Below are 22,160 nucleotides of genomic sequence, written 5' to 3'. Positions count from 1 at the left end.
CTCCCTGAGCTCAGCGTTCAATATCAGAAACACCTCCGCCGACCCTATTCCCAGATAACACTGCCAACATGAGAGGCAGTTTCTGTTTCTTGCTGAGTACAAGTCGTCATAAAGCAACTTTGGACTTTGCCGACAGCGGTGGACATTCACGCATAATGAAAGTAAAACTAAGCCTTCCTCAAAAAAAAAAGGTGGAACTTCAACCGTACCCTCCCGGGTGCCTCTCATCCAATCGGGCACCGATGCCCTCCCACGTTCTCCTCATCCAATCGGGCGCCAGGAGTCGGGCTCAGAGGGACTGAGCTCGGTCAAAGCCAATCACAGGATTTGGCTCTGGGTCCTCGACCACGGGCCAGAGATCAGTGAGACTCGTTTAAGTTCAAAACGCACCGAGAGGATGAAAGGGCGGCCTGTAGCCGGTCCATAAAAACAGGACTCCTTGTGTGTTTTTTTATTTAAGTTCAAATGTCTGCTTTCAAAATGAATCCTCAGTGGGGTTTTTTTTTTTTACTCCTACAAAAGAAATAGTGATCACAAATGTTTCATAAATACAATTTTGAGGATGACGTTTTTCTGCAGAAGTTAAAATGTTAAAGGCCATATTAACTGTTGTAATCATAAATGAGGAAATATTTTTTTTACAGGTAAAGACTCGGTCTAGTTCTCAGAAAGATCACAGCTCTAAATGTTACAGTGGAAATCCCCTTGGTGGCCATTGAGCCAACATTGACATGACAGTGATATTATTACAGCAGAGGTTCTGGCAGGCCGGCTTTAGCCGCGTTCCAAAAACACAAAGCTGGTTTGTGGCTCTCAGCCCAAGTAGCTGATTGACTTACAGTTTGTGTTTATGGAGCCTTCGCATGCTAACGCAGCCTGTAGCCGAGCACGGATCATCTCTTCAACCGTGTTATTGCTCCACAAGCTCTTATTTAGGGCTAAAAACACACCAGCCAGGCATGTAATAACGGTCTGTTTAAAACGTTACAACGTGGGTCAGCTCATCTGGAGTCCTGTTCTTCAAAACACACTTAACTAGCAACTAACCAAACATCCGTTCAACACCTAAACTGCAGTAGAACTTGCAATAATATGGAAAATAAAGCCCAAATTTGAAAAACTAATTCATTCTTCACACCTTAAATAAGCAGGGGTCATACATACATGTAGGACTTGAACAGGACAGAGGTTTACTTTAAGTAAACAAGCAAAACTCCACCCAAAGAAACTACTTTTATGTTGATAAAGAGAGCAACTTCAAGAGCACTATGCTGCTGCTTTAGTGGGTTAGGAAACAGTGAGAGTTCCACTGCATTCAAAAGTTTGTCTTTTAGGGTGGATTTTCTGTTCAGGCTCAAATTTTAAAAGCAGTGTTAGGAGCCATGAAACTTAAAAGGAGCAACAGACAAGTAAAGAAAAGTTCAACCAGTGGCCCCTCATTGCATTTATGTGTCGTATAAATATGTAACAGCTTTCTTGTGCCCGTACTCAACTATTCCAAATGTTCCGTTATTTCAAAAGAACAGTCAGTAAAAGACGTTTCCTTAAAACTCACCGCGTATGGAAACATCAACAGTGTGATGCTCCTTCCATAGAAACACACATGTTTATTAAACATTAAGCCGGGCACTCTGAGGCCATAAGGTTAGCAATGACACACTATTAATAACCAACAGTTAGGGTTCCTTAGAAGGGCTCCTCCTTACAGTCGACACAATCACCACGTCTAAATCCCAATCGATCAACATTGCGCAATAAGGGAACTTTGACTCACAGCACCGGGAAGCACTGTAGGACGTATCAACAACAGAAAGGCAAGCAGTCAAACCAAATACCGGAGTAAAGACCTCTACACACGACACGGAAATGCTAAATACTCGCCTGTGAACAAAACAGGGTTTGTAGGGCTTTTATTGTGAAAGGTAAGACTGGAAGGAGAGGGTGTGGTCTGAAAAAACACGAGCCTTCATGACAATCAGAAACAAACAAGACGTGAAAATAGAAGCAGATTTATGGTCTGTTTCTGTTTCTCCTGCTGTAAACAAACAGCCAGACTCTGCCTGGGTCGGACTTAACCAGACCACCACAGACTGTTGTTGGCTAAAAAGATGCAAAAAAAACAGCGGCCGCTCATTTTCCCCTCTTTAAATTGTTTATTTAAAGAAATTGTGAATATTTCTGTGGTTATTTTCGCAACAGTTTTAGAGCCTGTGAGTGAAGAAGAGGGCCGTCAGCGAGGGGATACTAACAGTCAGGGGATAACAGATGGTGGTCACGTTCACTCATCAATCTCTCTTTGTCACAGACATTAATGCCATAATCTGAATACATTTTTCATATTTATTTTTTTTCCTGTGGTATCAGCTGGTTTGGAGGACGTATAAAGAAAGTGGAAAGACTGACAGAACATTCATTCTGGGGTTTGTATGGGGGGGGGGGGTGTCACTTTATTACCAAAATAAAGTGACACAATGGGCCTCATGCAGGAAGGGATATGACATCATTTACTGCTAAATTTTGTTCATATCCACGATTTGTTCTTATTTTTTTGTACCCATTGATTTCTGGGATTCACCAAAGTTTTACTAGCTTTGCTTTTGAACGAGTAAATTGAACGAGTGAGAATAAAAAACATTCACAGCAGGAAACAAAAGAACGCATGAATGTCACTCAAATCAAATTGACATTATTGTGTGTTTTACAGTATTTATGATGACTGGCTAGAGAAACGCTATTGGTCCACTGATGCTAATTAAGACTATATAAAAACCCTTTGATGATATTGTGTGCATTCAGCGTTTGAATGGCTTTACATACTGCTCTTCTACGCTTTTTTTAATTTCCTGTAATGCAATTAATGACATTCTGGAACATGACATTTAACAGTACCGTCATTTCACTACCGCTCAAGATATTCCTGCACCTCTTTTTGGTGACATCTCTTCAATACGTGAGCACAGACCGGAGTATTTGTGTTCAGTGGGCGTTACCTAATGCTAACGACGAGCCATCAACCACTCCCCTCTAATTTATGATCGAGTGGGATTCATCCGTCAGCACGGCTAAGAGCAGATTCAGATTGTTCAGAGCGTTTGGTGCATCTGGAGTTGACTTCTCTTACGCTTTCTCTCAACAGAAAGACTTCGGGAAGTGTTGCTCCGCGAGGCCCGGTGCTACAGAACGCGGGCGGGTTTGCTGACAGCGCGAGGCGCCGTTATCCTTGGCGCCGATGTTGCAGCGCGCCGCTTGACTGACAGCCGCACACCCTCTACTGTGTCTCTCCTCCCACTGCATCAGGCTGCTCTGACACGTCTCCTAAATCTCTCCAATTGATCCAGAATGCTGCAGCACGTGTACGAACAAAAACCTGAGAAAAGAGATCGCATTAGTCCTGTATGAGCTTCTAACAGGCTCCCTGTAAAATCCTGAATTAAATTTAAAATCCTTCTCCTCACCGACAAAGCCCTAATTGGTCAGACAGCGTCATATCTTAAGGAGCTCATAGAACCCTTTTAACCCACTCGAGAGCTGCTCTCCCTGAATGGAGGGTTACTCCAGGTTCCTAGAGTCTCAAAAAGTCTTCAGTCCTCTTCTGTGGAACCAGCTTCCAGTTTCAGTCCAGAAGGGAAACACCCTCACCACATTTAAGAGAAGGCTTAAGACTTTCCTCTTCGATAACTCTTATAGTTAGGGCTGGCACAGGTTTATAGTTAGGGCTGGCACAGGTTTATAGTTAGGGCTGGCTCAGGTTTATAGTTAGGGCTGGCACAGGTTTATAGTTAGGGCTGGCTCAGGTTTATAGTTAGGGCTGGCTCAGGTTTATAGTTAGGGCTGGCTCAGGTTTATAGTTAGGGCTGGCACAGGTTTATAGTTAGGGCTGGCTCAGGTTTATAGTTAGGGCTGGCTCAGGTTTATAGTTAGGGCTGGCTCAGGTTTATAGTTAGGGCTGGCTCAGGTTTATAGTTAGGGCTGGCTCAGGTTTATAGTTAGGGCTGGCTCAGGTTTATAGTTAGGGCTGGCTCAGGTTTATAGTTAGGGCTGGCTCAGGTTTATAGTTAGAGCTGGCTCAGGTTTATAGTTAGGGCTGGCTCAGGTTTATAGTTAGGGCTGGCTCAGGTTTATAGTTAGGGCTGGCTCAGGTTTATAGTTAGGGCTGGCTCAGGTTTATAGTTAGGGCTGGCTCAGGTTTATAGTTAGGGCTGGCTCAGGTTTATAGTTAGGGCTGGCTCAGGTTTATAGTTAGGGCTGGCTCAGGTTTATAGTTAGGGCTGGCTCAGGTTTATAGCTAGGGCTGGCTCAGGTTTATAGTTAGGGCTGGCTCAGGTTTAGGGCTGGCTCTGGTTTGCCTTGGACCAGCCCCTAGATATGCTGCCTATAGGCCTAGACTGCTTCCTAGGTCACACTGAGCTCCTCTCTCCTCTTCTTTCTCTCTCCTTCTGTATGAATTCATGTCTCATTAATGCTTATTAATAACTTTGAGTCTTTGTGCTTTCTCATCTCACAGGTTTCCGTGGATCCTGGTTTTATCTGGACCATGGTCCTGCCTGACACCCACTGCTACTATCATTCTCATCATTATTATTATTATTAGTCACATTACTATTATTATTACCGATACCATTACTGCTTTTATTCTCTCTCTCTCTCTCTCTCTCTCTCTCTCTCTCTCTCTCTCTCTCTCTCTCTCTCCTGTAGACTCCAGTGTTGTGACCTATAACAGACCGGTTTCTGTGACATTTTTCATCACGACTCGTAGGAAAAGGTTTGTGCTGAGCAGAGGTTGAGTGAGCACGTCAGCCGGGGTGCATCAATCAGAACAACCACAGCACCGTTCACCATTCTCACCGTTTCCTCACCGGTGCCATGCGACCTATTCACTCCTCTGCTTGTTCTCAATGTGAGAAGTTCAAATCAAACGCATCGTGACTGTGAAGTGCAAGTCGGTCGTACCGAGCAGCAGCCTGCAGATCATGAGAGGGGGAGTAAGAGCCTGGCTGAACAGCAGAGACACCAAAATAACACCTTTTCACACCACCGTTCTTTAGATTAGGGCCTTTAAGACAGAACAATGAAGCCACAAGATGATATTCCACTCAGCCGATCTTATTCTCAACCGCACATCATGACGTTGATCGTGATATTTTGTACGATGTAAGACAATAAAGGGTCTTGATGTCAGAAAGTTCTGCTTTGAGTCAACCTGAGAACCACAGAGCGCTCTCTCACGTCATCTGCTGCTTGAGCTTTCAAAGAAACACTGCAGACAGCGATAGCAACACAAAACGGCGCCAGTCGAACGCTTCCTCAGTTGTGTTTGGTACGACACGAGGTTTGGTGATGACTAAACCGAGTCATTTTAGAAGTTTTGAAAATCTGATCTTTAAAATAAGAGATCTCAAATTGTCTTTTCATTCGATGTTCAACATTCCTTTTGTTTGCATTGCTAAAAACAATATCAAACAACAATACAAACAGCGTTTAAGACACTGATTGTTATCATGGAAGGGCTTTCTGACCTGCATCACAACCGTGTTACAGGCTAAAGCAGATACAGTAACAGACAACCTACACTGTAACTGCTGCACACCAGAACTACATGACAGTAGATTCAGTATAATCTCTCTTTAGCTTACATATTTTGGGCTTTCTCTCTGGTGTTGGAGTCGCTGACATGTTGCTTAAATGTCAATAACATAACATTTCCATCCCTATTAGTCACAAATGTGAAGCAACAGTCGGACCAGCATTCAAGCACAGCAAAAAAAAATAACTGTTGACAAATTGGAGGTAGATGGCTCAGCTGCACTGATCTTGTATTCGTCATTCTTCGTCAAAACATACGCAAGCGCACGGCAATCCTGTAGCTCGACAAATAAGATCTAGACCCAGACCAGGACCGAAGCCGCTTCTGCTCATTCTGTGCAAACATTCTCTCACACGCAAACACACCTCCTGTGGGAGGAAAGAGACAAACATCTCTTCATTTCGCGGTGATGTCGTTTAAAAAAAACAAAAACAGAGCAGAGTCGCAGGAAGTTGAGATTAACCCTCGGAGTGAGGCCTGTCACTCCAGGGCTCTGATGACGGAGAGCGTCCCCCAATGACGTGAGCCGATGTTGGCCAACATGGCTGCCATATTGGTCATATTTTCAGGTGATCATACACTAAAGAAATCATATTTTATAATGTTATATTCCTCTTCTGGCAGTAGATGCCTTGAATAAATGCTGCACACTGTTCCTTTACAAAAGTCTATAAATCAAGGGGAAGTGTGGTTTTTTTTTTTGGCATGTAGATGTGGTCGTCTCACACAATAATGTGTTTGACGAATATACGCACTATTAGCAAAATGTTTATTAAATACATATAACTGTAATACTGGAGTCCTGGGGCCAACGGGACATTTTGTCAGCTCATGTGTGATGAGTTTGCAGCTCTCGAGCTCAAGGCCAGCGCCTGCTGTGAGAACATTCGATATGGAACATTCTCGTGAACAAACCCGCGTCTTCACTCGTCGCGTCTTCAGCCGATACGCTGTCATTCCCCCGGGCGCATGACAATGAAAAGGTACCGTCAGACGTGTTGGTGAGTTCGTAGCCACTTACTGGTTTCCAGATTGCATAGGGCAGTGTATGCTGTATCCAGCCTGCTGAGAGTAGGATCCCCAGGAACCAGAGGAGGCGTATATTGAACTCTGAAAACGGAACAAAAAAGGAGAAATCTGTCAAAGCATAGAAATATAACACTGGATCGCTGAAGATGGCATAGATGGATATAACGGCTGTCTGGCGTCAAGGTGAAGCAGTGAAAACATTGTAAATACAGCGTGCATTTAAGCTGATATTGCTCTTTTTAGCTGGGCCTTTCTTTTAGGTGGCTAAAACATCTCTCCTGCCGGTAATCCTGCCTGCTTTTCCAAACTGGGGGCGTGGCGACTGTCACCTACTTTGGATAAGTACCTCAAAACAATCCCGACTATCCCTTTCAAGTGTTGCTTTTAAAACAAAAAAAAAGAGCAGGTTCTACGCGTTCGTCGCCTCGGCGATGAATGGAAAACGGACATCGTTTCAAGCCTCCTTTGTTATCTTTACAACTCAAGCGCAAGAGAATACTATCATCACCATCGCCAAGCACCAAAACCACATCTTCACAACACAAAGGTCTTCGGAACTCCAAACCACATGTAGGTGGTGACAGATAGTACTTACTTCTGTTTCAGTGTGAGCCTTTAAAACGGTCAGTTTAGCCCAAAAGCACCCAAAAAGAACACAAAAAAATTCCACTCATACAAACACTAAAAGTGACAATAGAAACCGGAGAGGGCCGATAACTCTACAGATAAGTGCAACCATGTGACATGAGCCTTTTATATTCAGCCTCATCTACATAGGAACAAATAATAATCATTCGACACCACAAGTAGGACCACTTCCTGTCTCACACACGTCTAGATGACTGTTCTGCAGACGTCACATTCTCCGGTGTTCAGATGTGGAACAGCAAATATTTGATGTGTCTCGAGGTTTAGGTACAGCTGAAGCGTTTAACTCTTTTCAGTATCAAACACTCCCGATAGTGAGAATGCGTCGATCTGTACTTGTAACATTCTCACACGAGATGCAATAGACAGTCGTTTAAATAAAATCCCGTACCTCCATGTTAGAGGAGGCCACAGAAAACAAGTTGCTTTCCAGCTGAGGGCCTTCTGGATGCAGGTAGTTGTCCCCGTCCATGGCCAGCGCTGAGGGGAGGGTGGGCATCAGACCACGGCTTCACACATGACCACCAGCGGCTGATTTTAGGCTACGCACCCTCCGACCACCGCCGCCGACGCGCTGGCTGTGTCCGAGATAGTACTTCGTTCTAACAGGGGCGAATGCTTTCCATGACCTGGGGAAGACAGGATGTAATATGGATGGATGGAGAGAGAGAGAGAGAGAGAGAGAGAGAGAGAGAGACATTAGAAGAGTTGCAGGGAATTTGTTCCAGCACACACACACTGATCAATACCACATCAAAGTTTTGGATAAAAGCAAGTGGAACAAGTCACTCTAACAGGCTCGACTTCAGCGACTTTTATTTAGGGGAAAATCAGTCGGAGAAATTAGGCAAGAGCACCAAATAAATATATGTGGAAACTTCCACCAACAATGTCCTCATTAAAGAACACACTGTTCTCACACAGCTGCAACGTCGGCGGAAAATGGAAAGAAGATAAAAGTACATCAGAGATTATTAAAAGTTGAATTAAAAAATGTTTCGATTTAACAAACGGTAATCATAGAGCCAACAAAAACATAAAAGAGTTCATAGGAAGCTTAATAAGTCTGCAACACAAATATGATTGATTCAGACATGTACGCTCCTGAAGGGTTCATAATGAATGAATATAAATAACTAATAAATGCTTTTTGCTGAATCAATAACTTGTATAGCAAGAAGCAGAATAGACGAATAGCTGCTCTTCCTCCTCTATAATGACAGTGCCTTTGTCGCCGCACAACCTGAATTCAGCACTTATTCATAATGCAGTTTGAAGTTATAGTTATTGATTGACAGCGCTCATTAGCCGGTTGACATCTGAGATCACTGAAGGTTCACCATTTATCAGAGGGCCAATTAAAATCCCAGCAGGAGGTCCACAACAGAGGAAACAGGCTGGGAAGCAAAGGAAAGGCCTATTCTAAAGTATATATATAGATATATCTATATATCTATATATAGATATATCTATATAGATATATATATATATCTATATAGATATATATATATATCTATATAGATATATATATATATCTATATAGATATATATATCTATATATATATATATATATATATCTATATAGATATATATATATATCTATATAGATATATATATAGATCACTGATATCTATCTATATAGATATATATATATCTATATAGATATAGATAGATAGATATGGTACAGTACTGGCTCGACTCACCCCTTGGTGCAGATGGTTCTATTCTGCGTTAATACAGATGTTGGAAACCTACACTGAATGGTGATTTAGTGCATTGAAGACGGTAAATTCCAAATTCAGAGCATCAATAGAGCAGCTTACAGCTATATGTTACACACAGACTATAGCGGAGTAATGAAGTCCTGAGCAGAGAACCGAGTCGCTCTCCCCCCCTCTGTGTGCGTTGTTGTTATCTGAAAGCGTCGCCCTGCTTTGTTTAATGCTGCCGGTCGAGTCCCGGTGCATGCGCCCCCCCCCCCCACTCTGCACGAGGAGGTCAGCATTGATAACGGCGGTCTGAGCCACGGCGTCGGCGTCGTAGAAGCGTAATCATAACGCTTAGTCAGGCGATAGATCGCTTATGTCACAAACAGCTGTGGGTGTGTGTTAAAGCTCAGGTGTAAGATGACAGGTTAGACTAGCTAGACCTGACCTGTCTCGACATAGGAAGAAGGCTTCCTACAGTGTCAATAAGCTCCCCACTACATCTCTCTCTCTCTCTCTCTCTCTCTCTCTCTCTCTCTCTCTTTCTCTCTATTTTGGGACCTAAAACCTGTATAATCAGGGGGCAGGTTGCACTGGTGTTTACATATGTGATTGTGATTATGTCATGCGGTCTCATATTAGGTTTAAGAGCTCGTCTTCACGGCCGACGATGCTGTGAGAAGCGACGTCGGGCAATCCGAGGAATCCGGCCTTGGGATTCGCAGCCGATGTTGTGAGAAGGACAGACATAAAAGTTAGTCCTTCAGCTGTTAAATCCTAACAGACAAGAGGCAGAAAGAGACACTGTGGGAAGTACACACAAAATATGTGCGTTTAAGGACACCTGCTAAGGGTGGAAATCTCTCTCTCTCTCTCTCTCTCTCTCTCTCTCTCTCTCTCTCTGAAGCGCCACCACAACAAATATTATGATTTCTTTTTTCTTTTCTTTTTTAATAGTTTTTATGTTAATCTTGCGCTCACATTTTACGTTACAGATTTGCCTCTTTAATCTGTCGGACTAAATTAGACACACTGCTCTATAATTGTGAAACTGACCACAATGACCTACTTTCTCCTGCAACGGTTTCACACGGAGACCGACTCTGGCAGCGTGTTCTTCTGCCGCCTGACACGAACAGTTTTATGACAATAGAAATATAGAAGTGCCATGGAGTAAGCTTCATCGCCCCATGTGCTTAAGACAATGGATCGGTTTCTCTGAGGTATATGAGAACACCAAATGTAAACTGCTGCTTCCAAATGCATTACGCAGGCAAGTATATATATATATATATATATATAAAAACAGAAACAGACACCTAGTAAAGAACTCAAACCCACTTCTGTGGTCGTTCCCACTACATTTGGTGTCTCCGGGACCCCATTTTTCCATGATGACACACACACACACACACACACACACACACACACACACACACACACACACACACACACACACACACACACAGACTCAGAAGGTGAAAACATTACGGGCTTTGCTGTCACAGCTAGTTAAAAAAAAAACCCTGAATTCTGTGCTACTTCCAGACTTAAAACCTCATAAATATCCCACAAATCTCACAATTCTGGCTGCCGCATCAATCCAATCTCTCAGCACTCCACAGTGCATGTCTGGGGAGCGTCAGTGGCACTCCTTTGCCCCCAAACTAATCAAACTTGTTACCTTCCTTCCTCTCTCTCGCTCTCTCTCCTTTCCTTCATTCCTTCCTCTAGTTTGCCCCCAATCTGGAACACAGGCCAGGCGTGTTCACTGGGGACAAAGCTGAGGTAATAAATCCTAATAGAGTTCATGCCGGTCTAAATAAGAGAGCCTTTGTGTGTCTGAGTGTGTGTGTGTGTGTGTGTGTGTGTGTGTGTGTGTGTGTGTGTGTGTGAGAGAGAGACCTGACCCAGCATATTCACCGCTCACATAGCCAAAACACATAAAGGAAGGCCATTTCACCCTAAAAAGAACCAGTATGATACCGTCTGGGTACGGTTGAAGCAAACGTGGACAAGCCTCAACTCAAGGAACCAACGGGCAAAGCTCCTAGGCAGACGGATATTATATATATCTTCTGAATATGTATGGATAGCCTTCCAGCCTGCGAGGTCCAGATAAAGGCAGGGACCGGAAAGCAAGGCAGCTCGGGGCAAGTCAGGGAGTGTGTGTGTGTGTGTGTGTGTGTGTGTGTGTGTCGAGAGCCGTGTGAGGCCCCGTTGGTGCTGAGGAATTGTACTCGATGCAACACCCCAAGGAGGCTGAAATCCTGGACGCATCAAGGGTTCTTAATCATAAGGCCAGTAGATTTGGGTAAGAAGTCTTGATCTATTTCAGCAGCCCTTTCAACATGCAGGTCACGGGTGAATGTTCAGTATCTGGGTTCACAATTACAACCCTCATTCAAACCCAGTTTACTATGAGTTTACAACTGCTATAAATAAAGAGCATTGAAAGGAATGAAAAAGAGTGAGAGAAAGAGAAAGTGTGGTTGTGCTGCAAGTCGGAGAGCAAGAGAGAGGAAACTGAAACTTCATTCTGTTACCTTTTCTGTGTTTTTCTATTGAATTCTGTGGTTCAGCAGTGATGTATATGAGACTCCGTAGTGTCAAGTCTGTGAACCATTGCATCAGGAGAGTTCTCTGTGACAGCAGAGTAAAGGTCACTCAGCAAAAGAGCAGAGCTCACTGCATAGATACAATACATAGATACAATACATAGATACAATACATAGACACAATACATAGACACAATACATAGATACAATACATAGATACAATACACAGACACAATACATAGATACACTACATAGACACAATACATAGACACACTCCATAGACACACTCCATAGACACAATACATAGATACAATACATAGATACAATACACAGACACAATACATAGATACACTACATAGACACAATACATAGACACACTCCATAGACACAATACATAGATACAATACATAGATACAATACATAGATACAATACATAGACGCCCAGTAATATGGTAGTGGTAGTGGTAGTGGTAGTACTAGTAGTAGTGGTAGTAGTAGTGGTAGCAGTACTAGTAGTAGTGGTACTACTAGCAGTAGCTGTAGTGGTAGTAGTAGTAGTAGCAGTACTAGTAGTAGTGGCAGTAGTAGTGGTAGCGGTAATAGTGACAGTGGTAGTAGTAGTAGTAGTGGTAGTAGTAGTAGTAGTAGTGGTAGTAGTGATAGTAGTAGTATTAGTAGTAGTGGTAGTACTAGCATTAGTAGTATTAATAGTGGTGGTAGTAGTAGTAGTAGTGGTAGTACTAGTAGTAGCAGTAGCAGTAGTACTAATAGTACTAGTAGTAGCAGTAGTAGCAGTAGTACTAGTAGTAGCAGTAGTACTAGTAGTAGCAGTACTAGTACTAGTAGTAGTAGCAGTAGCAGTAGTAGCAGTAGTAGTAGTAGTGGTAGTAGTAGTAGTAGTAGTAGTGGTAATAGTGGCAGTAGTACTAGTAGTAGTGGTAGTAGCAGTAGTACTAATAGTACTAGTATTACTAGTAGTAGTGGTAGTAGTAGCAGTAGTAGTAGTAGTGGTAGTACTAGTAGTAGTAGTAGCAGTAGTGTATACATTTCTCAGTGGACAGAATCATTCATCAATGACTGACAGCTGAAAACACACAGCAGTTCTCCTGAGCTGTCACTCCATCCCCCGTTGACACGTCACCCACCAGCACCATACCAGTGACCGTCTCTTAGCAACAGAAACATGTCTGCCTGTTACCGAACCCCCCCGCTCCTCTGAGGATAATCGATACTGATCACTGCAAGAGTGGTCCCACATATCTCCTTCCTGTAAGGCCTCTCATTACCGGAAAAAACAGCAAACCCCCCCCCCCCCCCCCCCCCACCATACTACTACTCCAAAACCACCACGATGAGGAAGAGGGAGGTGATGAGGAAGATATCAGTCGGGTGGAGAGAGGGTTGGAGATATGGGAGAAAGAAAACAGAAGATAAAGAACGAAACATGGCCACTGCAGCAGGACAAGGAGTTCATTCATCAAAAAGCGTCACACACACACACACACACACACACACACACACACACACACACACACACACACACACACACACACACACACACACACACACACACACACATAAGTCATTTTTATAGCACTGCATGGTTATTTAAAAATGTCTCTCTTTTTGTCAACGTCTGGATTTATAGTCTGCATCGAGACAGCTAAGCAAAATGTGTATACACTGAAGAGGATATGTTCATTTTGAGAAAGAGAGACAGAGAGACACAGAGAGAGAGACAAAGAGACAGAGAGACACAGAGAGAGAGACAAAGAGACAGAGAGAGAGAGAGACACAGAGAGAGAGACAGAGAGAGACAGCGAGAGAGAGAGAGAGAGAGAGAGAGAGAGACACAGAGAGAGAGAGACAGAGAGAGAGACAGACACAGAGAGAGAGACAGAGAGACACAGAGAGAGAGACAGAGACAGAGAGACAGAGACAGAGAGACTCTTTTGCAGTGTAATCTGTTAATTACTTCAAAGGTTACTGCTGCTTTTTGTTCAACCCCCTCCCATGTGTCTCTCTCTCTCTCTCTCTCTCTCTCTCTCTCTCTCTCTCTCTCTCTCTCTCTCTCTCTCTCTCTGTGGGTGGTCTGGTGCAAAAGCTCTCTGCAGAGAAATTAGACCATTTCATGAGCAGTATTTGTAAAAAAAAATCGTTTTAAAAACCTCTAACAAGGCCCATACATTATGCGCTGAACACGCCAAAACACACGGACTGACCGGCGCTGTGGCCACATTCTAGTCTGGCTGTCCCATCCGACAGCCAGACGCAAGTTAACAAGAATCATGCATCGGCCTCTTCAAAAACACGAGCTGCGCGTTTACTACGCGGTGTTGTTACAGCAGCCCGACATGTGCTTGGGAAAGACCTGCCCGGGTCGCGTTGCTGGCGGCCTGTTCAGCGAGTGTCCAGAGCACATGGGGATCATCCAGGGAAGTGTGACTTCCTTAAGCCGCTAAATCACGATTAACGCTCACGAGGAGAACAACCAGCCCGCCTAGCGCGTGCAACATCGCACTCCCAGATCCACATGTGGAGTGTTGAAATACAATCATACTTACACACACACACACACACACACACACACACACACACACACACACAACAAAATCATTTGTGTATGGTGAATTAAGGCCGTTTATCTTGGATTTTGGTGCGTAGAAATGCATGAGTGTGTCTCTTTAAATGCAGTGACAAGTAAGGAAAACCCTGAACACTTATTGTAAAGGTTAGGACTAGGAGTGAAACGATTTTCCTCTGAGGAAAAGATGCTTCAGCGTCTCAGAAGAATCTAATCTATCCATAAACTCCAAAGGTGTCGACCCGACACAACCCGCCCTACGGCGTGCTAAAGCTAACGTTACCCTGTGAACACACAAAGCAAGGTGAACGTTAGCATTCAACGTGAATCAATGCGATTGAGAGGGAAGCGTCAGTGGGACCGTGGCTAAGTGGAGAGCAGGGCCGCCTTTCAATCAGAGGGTCGGCGGTTTGATCCCCGGCTCCTGCTCTGCTAGTCTCATGTCAAATGTCTCCTTGAGCAAGACACTTATCCCCGAAATTGCTCCCGTAGATAGATACTGAATTGTAAGTCGCTTTGGATAACAGCGTCTGCTCAATGACTGTGATGTAATGGGATGAGCAGTTTCTGCTCTGTGGTATCACAGCAAAAAATAAAACCCGTTTATTCCCAGACACACTTTGTCTCATTGCTTTTCTTTTGGGCTTTGAACTAAATCCTTCTTAAGATAAAAGAGAAAATCCCCTTGAAGAAAATCATCTTCATTAACCGCATTTTCAGAATTACCTCCGTGCGGCGCACACAAGGGGGCGTCAACGGCCGATGACTTTCAGACACACGTCCTCAACTCCGTTTCACTCCGGCGGCCTACATTGGCAGCGCGGCGGTTTGTTGGTGTGTGGGCATATCTCGGCGTCTGGGTGCACTGACTAAATAAGTCCAGCGCAGACACGGCTGTTGGTTTTTTGTGAATGAGTCTGCGATACGTCTGGAAAGTGGCAGCATGTAAGTAGGAGATGCAACTAGAGATGAACTTCTCAAAAGCGCAGCAGGAGCGAGCGCTCAGTACCCAGAAGTTCCTCACGCGACGGCCCTCCGTTGGCGTCCGTCACCCTCCCGTCGTGGTCCGCGTCCGATCATTGAACCCGACGCGCGACACTCACTCATCACCAATCTGAGTCCGTCAGTAATCCGGTTAGAAATGATCAGGGCCCCGGCTGCCTGACAGCGGCGCGGCGAGGGGGCCGTTAGCTGGTTATGATTGCCTTGACTGGGCTGGATTCATTAGCTACCGTGATGAAATATTCATTAAAAAAAAAAAAAAAAGGAACAAGTTACTTCCCAGGGAAACGCGGGGCTTCGTCATTCAAAACAGCATACATTTTTAATTAGCACCTTTTTCAACACAAAGGGCCTCGACTTGACACAACACACACACACACACACACACACACACACACACACACACACACACACACACACACACACACACACACACAGTAACCTTAAGCACATAAATGAAAGGAGGTAGACATTAGGCACCAATCTGTTCCTGTTCCCGTCCACACAGCCACTATTTCCATTCAGCATTACAGACGTTGCCATGAAGGGGGCCTGTGGACGGCCCGGTGACCGGGTAGGACGATGGGTAGAGCACGATGATCGAATGACCGCGTAACCGAATCTACCGTCTTATCAAAAGCCGGGAAATGGAAACAAATTGGGTTTTAAGAGGCCCGTTATTGCATTTGGCCCGTTCAAATATTTATCAAAGAGGCTCTCTGGACTGGGACGGCGTACAGGAACACATCGAACACACGGCCCGACGTTCGAGTCCGACTGAAAGCGAGGGTTCAAAGATGCAGTTACTTACAAAAGGGATAACAATTTATCTTAATTAGATTCTCATCAACCCCCCCACAAGCGGCTAAATTCAGCACCAGTTTAGAGCACGATGATAAATATCTTCGTGTCCACAAACACCAGCTGAATGAGACATTAAAAGTGATTTATCCTTCAAGTGGGGAGCTTTAATCAAGCTCCTCGTGGCTCAGAGGACGCCTTTGTCGCGGTAAATAAAGACAGAGGAAAGAAAGGTGAGGGCCGTTGGAGCAAAGTGCAGAGAAGGAGGACAAAGAATCCCAAAGCGCTGGTTTGAACGGGCTTGATGACACTCATTTGAGGAGCAAATCCCTCTACTTGCAGCAGCAGCAGCAGCCACCAGGAATAGATCAAAGGCCTGATCAGAGAGAGAAGGATCCACTTAGCTGCCGCTTTGCCTCGTTTTCCTCTGACATCTAATTTCCTCAGAATAGAAGGATGATGACACATGCTGGCCCTGAGCGGCTCTCTAACCCTTTTTTTTCCCCTGCTAATGTTCAACTAGTTAAGTGAACAGACAATAGCTTATTTTACCGAAACAATTACGACACCGAATATATATACGGGAAAGCTGGACGTGGCGATACGTCAAACGAGCGATTAGTTTGAGCAATTAACGTGCAAAGCTGCTGAATCTGGATGTATTTTCTCACAGCTTTAAATAAAGAAAATGGGATTTTTTTTCCCATCTGATATATTTTGGATTATTGCAGAAAATAAGCTCTGTGGCAAACACAGGTTTATGGTACTTAAATGTTTTGTTTTGTTCAGTATCTTTTCGTTTTTTGAAGGTTGAATGCAACGGCCAGAAGTAAATAGTCATTTAAAATCTTTAAAAAATTCACAAGTGGGATATATACTGACGTATTTTACAATCTAAAGCGTATGTTTCCAGCAGACTTTATTCCAGTCATCTAACCAAAAACCCATTAAAAAAAAAAAAAAAAACACAGCAAAAATGCGAACTAATTTCCTGGATTTACGACTCATTCCTGCAGCAGTCTATACTGTCGTCATCACAGGCCATATTTCCTCAGTGACATCTTCTACTTCTTCTCCATTTCCATCACAATCCTCCTTTCATTCTCCTTTTTGATGGCCTTTCGTTTTCCTATTTCCATCACAATCCCCCTCTTGTAATGTTCAAGCAATGTCCCTATTTTCCTTATGATAATTCTCCTTTCTTCCCCTTACCCAGCCCGACCCCTAGAAGGATCCTGCTTCTGATTGGAGGCAGCTGGTCCCCCCCCCCCCCCCCCCCCCCCCGACTCGGAATCTCTACCCTTACCCACCCCTCCCTGTCCTGGCTAGTCAGGGCCAGTCAAAACACCGGGCAGAAAGCTATCAGATGCACATTTCACAAGCAAACAACACAAGGGCAGGGAGTGTCACAAACAGAAACTGTAAGTCTGTTTGTCCAAATAGCAAGTAGCATAGCACTAGTAGTATTCCAGCCCCTGCTTAAGCTTAGCCTCAAATGGGAGCTGGACCAAACCTGCATCTCAGAATCTACATGGCGCGTTTAAATTAAAAATGAAATCACATTTAGAGCTAAAAAAAACAACTTTTTAAGTTTTCTGAAGTTTGCAGCTGGTCAAATCCTGACAGATTGTCCCTCCCTTCTCTGGCAGGCGGGGGGGATATATTACCCAACATGCACAGCGTCAGGGTGCCCGTCTGTGCCGCTTTGCTACGCTAACATCAGCCCAACCAGTTCATCCGTCTGGTATCGACTGAGGCTGCCGTCCCACTGCGAGCCAGTAAAGCATGCAGACAATAAGTCAGACGGCCTGTTCTAGAAAAATGATGAAAAAAAAAGTGATTAGGTTATTAAAATCATGATGAAGAACTTTACAAAGAAGAAGAAGAAGAAGAAGAAGTGGTGAAAAAGAACAAGTTCCAAGATGAGTTTGTGACATTTAATTACCCTCCAGAAGTTGAGCAAGTAACATATTTTTTTATGAAGTTAAAAATCTAATTTAAGATATCTCTATAAGAAATACAGAAATGTATCTTTATTGAAAATGCACTGCATTGCAAAAGTGTTCATTCTTAATTCTTCCTGTTGATTGGTCTCACCAGCAGTCACTCTCTTCTGGCTCTAATCCCTTTAATCTTCTCACAAGTCCCACCTCCACGAGTGTGAAGGATCTAAATTAACTGTTGCCTCACTTGAAAGAAATTTTCAAAAACCACAGAAATTCAAATGTACATCTTTTAAACTCTAAAGGACACGGTGACTACAAACCGCCAAACACCAACAAAGCCAAGAAATTAAAAAAAAAATATGTATAAAATAGTGATCTACTCCCTCAATAACAGCATGCTCTGTCAATGGTGTGGTGTGCAGCTGAGCAGGGACCACGGTGGCGACTGATAACATGGCCGAGGTCTGGGTTTTGACTGCGACTGCTTCTGCCCTCAACCCAACTTTGAGTTACAGTAAACCGATTTGGAAACGTTTGTGGTCAAGCAGTGGGCTCCAGACAGGCTCAGTGTGTTCACCTTTTACTAGTTTTGAAACACCCACATGTAAAGAGTTTGGCTCCATTTGTTCCCGTCTGATCAAAGCAGTGAGAGGGACACGCATCGTAGCTCTGCAGTCAGTTTGAGAATCTGATAGCAGATTTTACTACTAAATGTAATCAAAATAATGTCCTACAGGCTATGGATGTAAAGGTTTTTTGAGAATGTGGAAAATCGCCAACGACCCTTATCCAGAGCCTGAAGACCAACAGAGGTTCCCTGTGTTTTGTTTCCCCGACTCTGGAGACCAAAACTACGGTGTCCCGCTGTGTTTTTATGAAGCTGAAGCAGGTCGGTTTGTCCGTTCTGGGTCACTGTAGAAACATGGCAGCCGGCTCCGCGGAGCAGAGAAGAGTATGTCGATATAAACGACTCAGTTTAAGACAACGAAAAACACAACGGTCCTTATTTTCAGGTGGTTACACACTAAAGAAAACATACTTATTAATGTTCCATTACTGCCAACACATCCCGCTAGATGTTACACACCGTTCCTTTAAACAGGACCATCGCGGGTCTACTTTAAGACTCCCATGCAGGCGGGACAGCCATATGTTGAGAAACCTCAGTTAACAACAACTCCTCTGGTGTTAAATGTGGCATATGTGAGCACTATACAACCCTTCAAACATGTCACAGTCCACTTGTGTGTCAGCCTTGAAATGATGTTTGCTTTTTCACTTCCCTGTTTATCACATGGAGCCGGTTATAAATCCGAGCCGATAGCTGAAACAGTGACACGTGAGGTATTCAGTCATCCATCAACATGGACACAAATATTTCTCTAAAAATGTCCTTCCTGGATGAGTCCCATTTTGAAATCATTGTTTGCTTTTCTAAGGAGGGGATGTAGACACACCTTTCGCACAGAAAACCATAAGGCGAAGCGGTGAGGAATGCCGCTCGTGTTGCATGCTCGCCTGCATTTCTGTCATCTCGTACGGAGCTCTGATGTGGCTTGGGAGAGATCCACATAGCCTCCAGGTCTGGATACTAGTTGGGACATGGGATACTCAAATAGCCCATTGTAAAAGACCTGTTTGTTTCTTGTCCCAGTGTAGAAGTGAACAAGCATGGCCACATATTCCCAACAACCGTCCCTTGTTCTTCCGCTCCGTTCTGACCAAACATCCATGTTATGTTTAATACATGAACTATTATCTAATGAAGGCCAGATTTCCGGGAAAGCAGAAACTGAATCAAACGTATTACCTAGCCCCCCAGATCCCCCCCCCCCCCCCCGCTCCACTCCACATTTTTCACTCTCACTCTAATCAGACCACGGGCCATAAATTAGATTTATCACTGGCACCAATTGGAGAGGGGAGGAAAAAGGGCGAGCACAAAAAACGAAGGCAGTGAGAATGGAGGCCAATTGACAAAGAGCAGGGGGGGGGGGGGGGGGGGGCATGAGCCAAGGTTGAGCCGAGGATCACAGATGTTTGAGCTCACACCACCACCGGCAAGTGTTTCCAAAACTAACATCGCAAACAAACAAAGAGTATGCCATTTCCTGGTGGTACTTATCAGAACGCATTCAAACCAAACACGGAAGAAAATGTTCTGAAAATGAAGATTTCAGGGGGTATGTCATCATATTCAAAATGATCGAACCAACTCGCTAATCCTGCTTTGTGAAATACCCCCACCATGTTCTCCGTGTATTGTCCTTACGGTTCCTGTAGGCTCTAAACACCGTTATTAACGGAGCCGGTGAGTTGTGACCCTCAGAGTCCCTGCAGGGCAGAGCAGGGCAGCCATCAATTGTCTGACCCAGTGGTCAGAAAAAGAAAATTAGAAAAAGGACGAACTGTGCAGCACAAACGTGCGAAATAACTCTCACATACAAACACTGTTCGGGGCAGGGCATTTGCACATATCCATAACATATTACACGGCATGCTGGTTGCCAAAAGTAGCCAGTTTTGATAGCCAACTGTTTGATGGATTACAATTATTTTGGTAACGCCAAAAGACAGAACAAAACAAAAACAACATCATATGATGAAGCCACTTCCCTGCAAGTAGAGTCGTCTCTGAGGACACGTTCTAGGAGTCTTGGTTATGGACAGTTGAAACAACAAAAGCAGCAGTGAGTAGCTTGTATTTCTCTAAATCCAGTATCTAAACAGCCTGTCTGTTGTAATTAAAACCTACACTGTGAAAGAGAGACAGAGCTGACTGCAAGAGGGATTGGTCTGCAAGTGACACCAAGGTTGTTGACTGTGTCACTGGGGTTAAGGGGCACTCGAGTAAAAGACAGGAACCTTGCATGTCATTCACTTTAGAGTTACCAAGTCGTATCCTTTGACAAGGGGGGGGGGGGATGACGACACAATTAGAAAAATAGCCTGCCAGCCACCATAGCAACCCACTATGTCAAGGCCTGCATGAGGCTTGTCTAGCCTTGGCTGCAGGCAACAGGCACGCTGGAAACTAAAGAGGGAAAATTGCAGGAAAGAAAAAGAACCAGAGGGGACGGCTTTGTGAGGACTATTCTCATTTTCCTTGGTCACTCCTCCAGATTCCCCAGTCACCCCCTCAAATATCACAATGTGTATGGTTTCTGTCGCACAACGAGACACTGTTTTCAGGTCGTATATATATATATATATATATAGAAACTTACAACAAAGAAGTTCTGATGAATTTTAAGAAAACACTAGTGATATGTTTACCCTTCACTTAGTGTGTTTTAGTCACATCATGGTAATAAGCAAGGGCACACTTCATTACACACAGTAAAGCCACATATTCATAGGCTTGAATACTTAAGCTGATGGATACACAGCTACAAAAAATGTATAGTTTAAGTAAAAATATCTGGGAATGTTACATTCAATGTTTGCATTTAGCTGCCGTTCACGTTACGAAAGCTTCGTGAGAACTACATTCTGCTGTTCCGCTGCTACTATAGCGTTGCTACTAAAACATAAAGGTTCATTGCCTTTACTGCAATTCAACTGTAGCGTTACCTAATCTTTCCTGGCATGTATATAAAATAAGATAAGACGACCCTATTTTAAATGTACAGGATTACAGCAGCAGAGTGGATAGTGCAAACAAGAGACATAGTAAAAAAAAAACAAGATCAAAACAATTATAAATAAGTAATAAAACAGTAAAGAATATGAAATAGGTAAACAAAGCGGACAGAATAGTTGTTGTATTGCAATATTATATATACAGATAATTGTAGTACTGCCCAGTGTGTGTGTGTGTGTGTGTGTGTGTGTGTGTGTGTGTGTGTGTGTGTGTATGTATGTATGTATATATATATATATATATATATATATATATATATATATATATATATATATATATGTGTTTACGCATCAAAGTGTGCATACATTTACGTGGACTTTGGGCAACGTTTTCACACAACTATTATCGTAGTGAGCCGAATTGTGGCTTCTTCTGAAGAGGTACATTAGTCTCCGCACAGCACAAAGAAAGGCTCTACGTTACAGTGTTACTGCTGTTAGCTTGCTGTTAGCTTGTCGATCGACAAGCCAAACGGTACATTTAACCAGCAAACGTCGGCTACAGATGATTTCTGAAATGCCCACTTCTGGTATATCGGCCAATAAACAAAGGACGCAAAAAAATATATAGCAACACACGACACTAGTTTGATAATACTAGGCATATACTTTGGATAGCAAATTGTGCTATAGCTAGGTTAGCATAGCTCATAGCCCTTT

The 22,160-nt window shown here is 43.7% G+C and overlaps 1 protein-coding gene across 1 annotated transcript in view; it reads right to left on the bottom strand.

The window, feature by feature from the left end:
* Positions 1-22,160, bottom strand: part of sbno2b (strawberry notch homolog 2b) — a 62,654-nt gene that overhangs the window by 39,811 nt on the left and 683 nt on the right. The window contains 2 exon segments of the mRNA XM_068702433.1: positions 6,606-6,694; positions 7,653-7,890. Coding sequence (XP_068558534.1) covers positions 6,606-6,694; positions 7,653-7,760 — 197 coding nt within the window. The 5' untranslated portion in view covers positions 7,761-7,890.

Source organism: Cebidichthys violaceus, unplaced genomic scaffold (assembly GCF_023349555.1).
Source record: "Cebidichthys violaceus isolate CVI_PGR_0920_01 unplaced genomic scaffold, fCebVio1.0.p SCAF_84, whole genome shotgun sequence".
Lineage (NCBI taxonomy): Eukaryota > Metazoa > Chordata > Actinopteri > Perciformes > Stichaeidae > Cebidichthys > Cebidichthys violaceus.
This window is presented reverse-complemented; position numbering and strand designations above follow the sequence as displayed.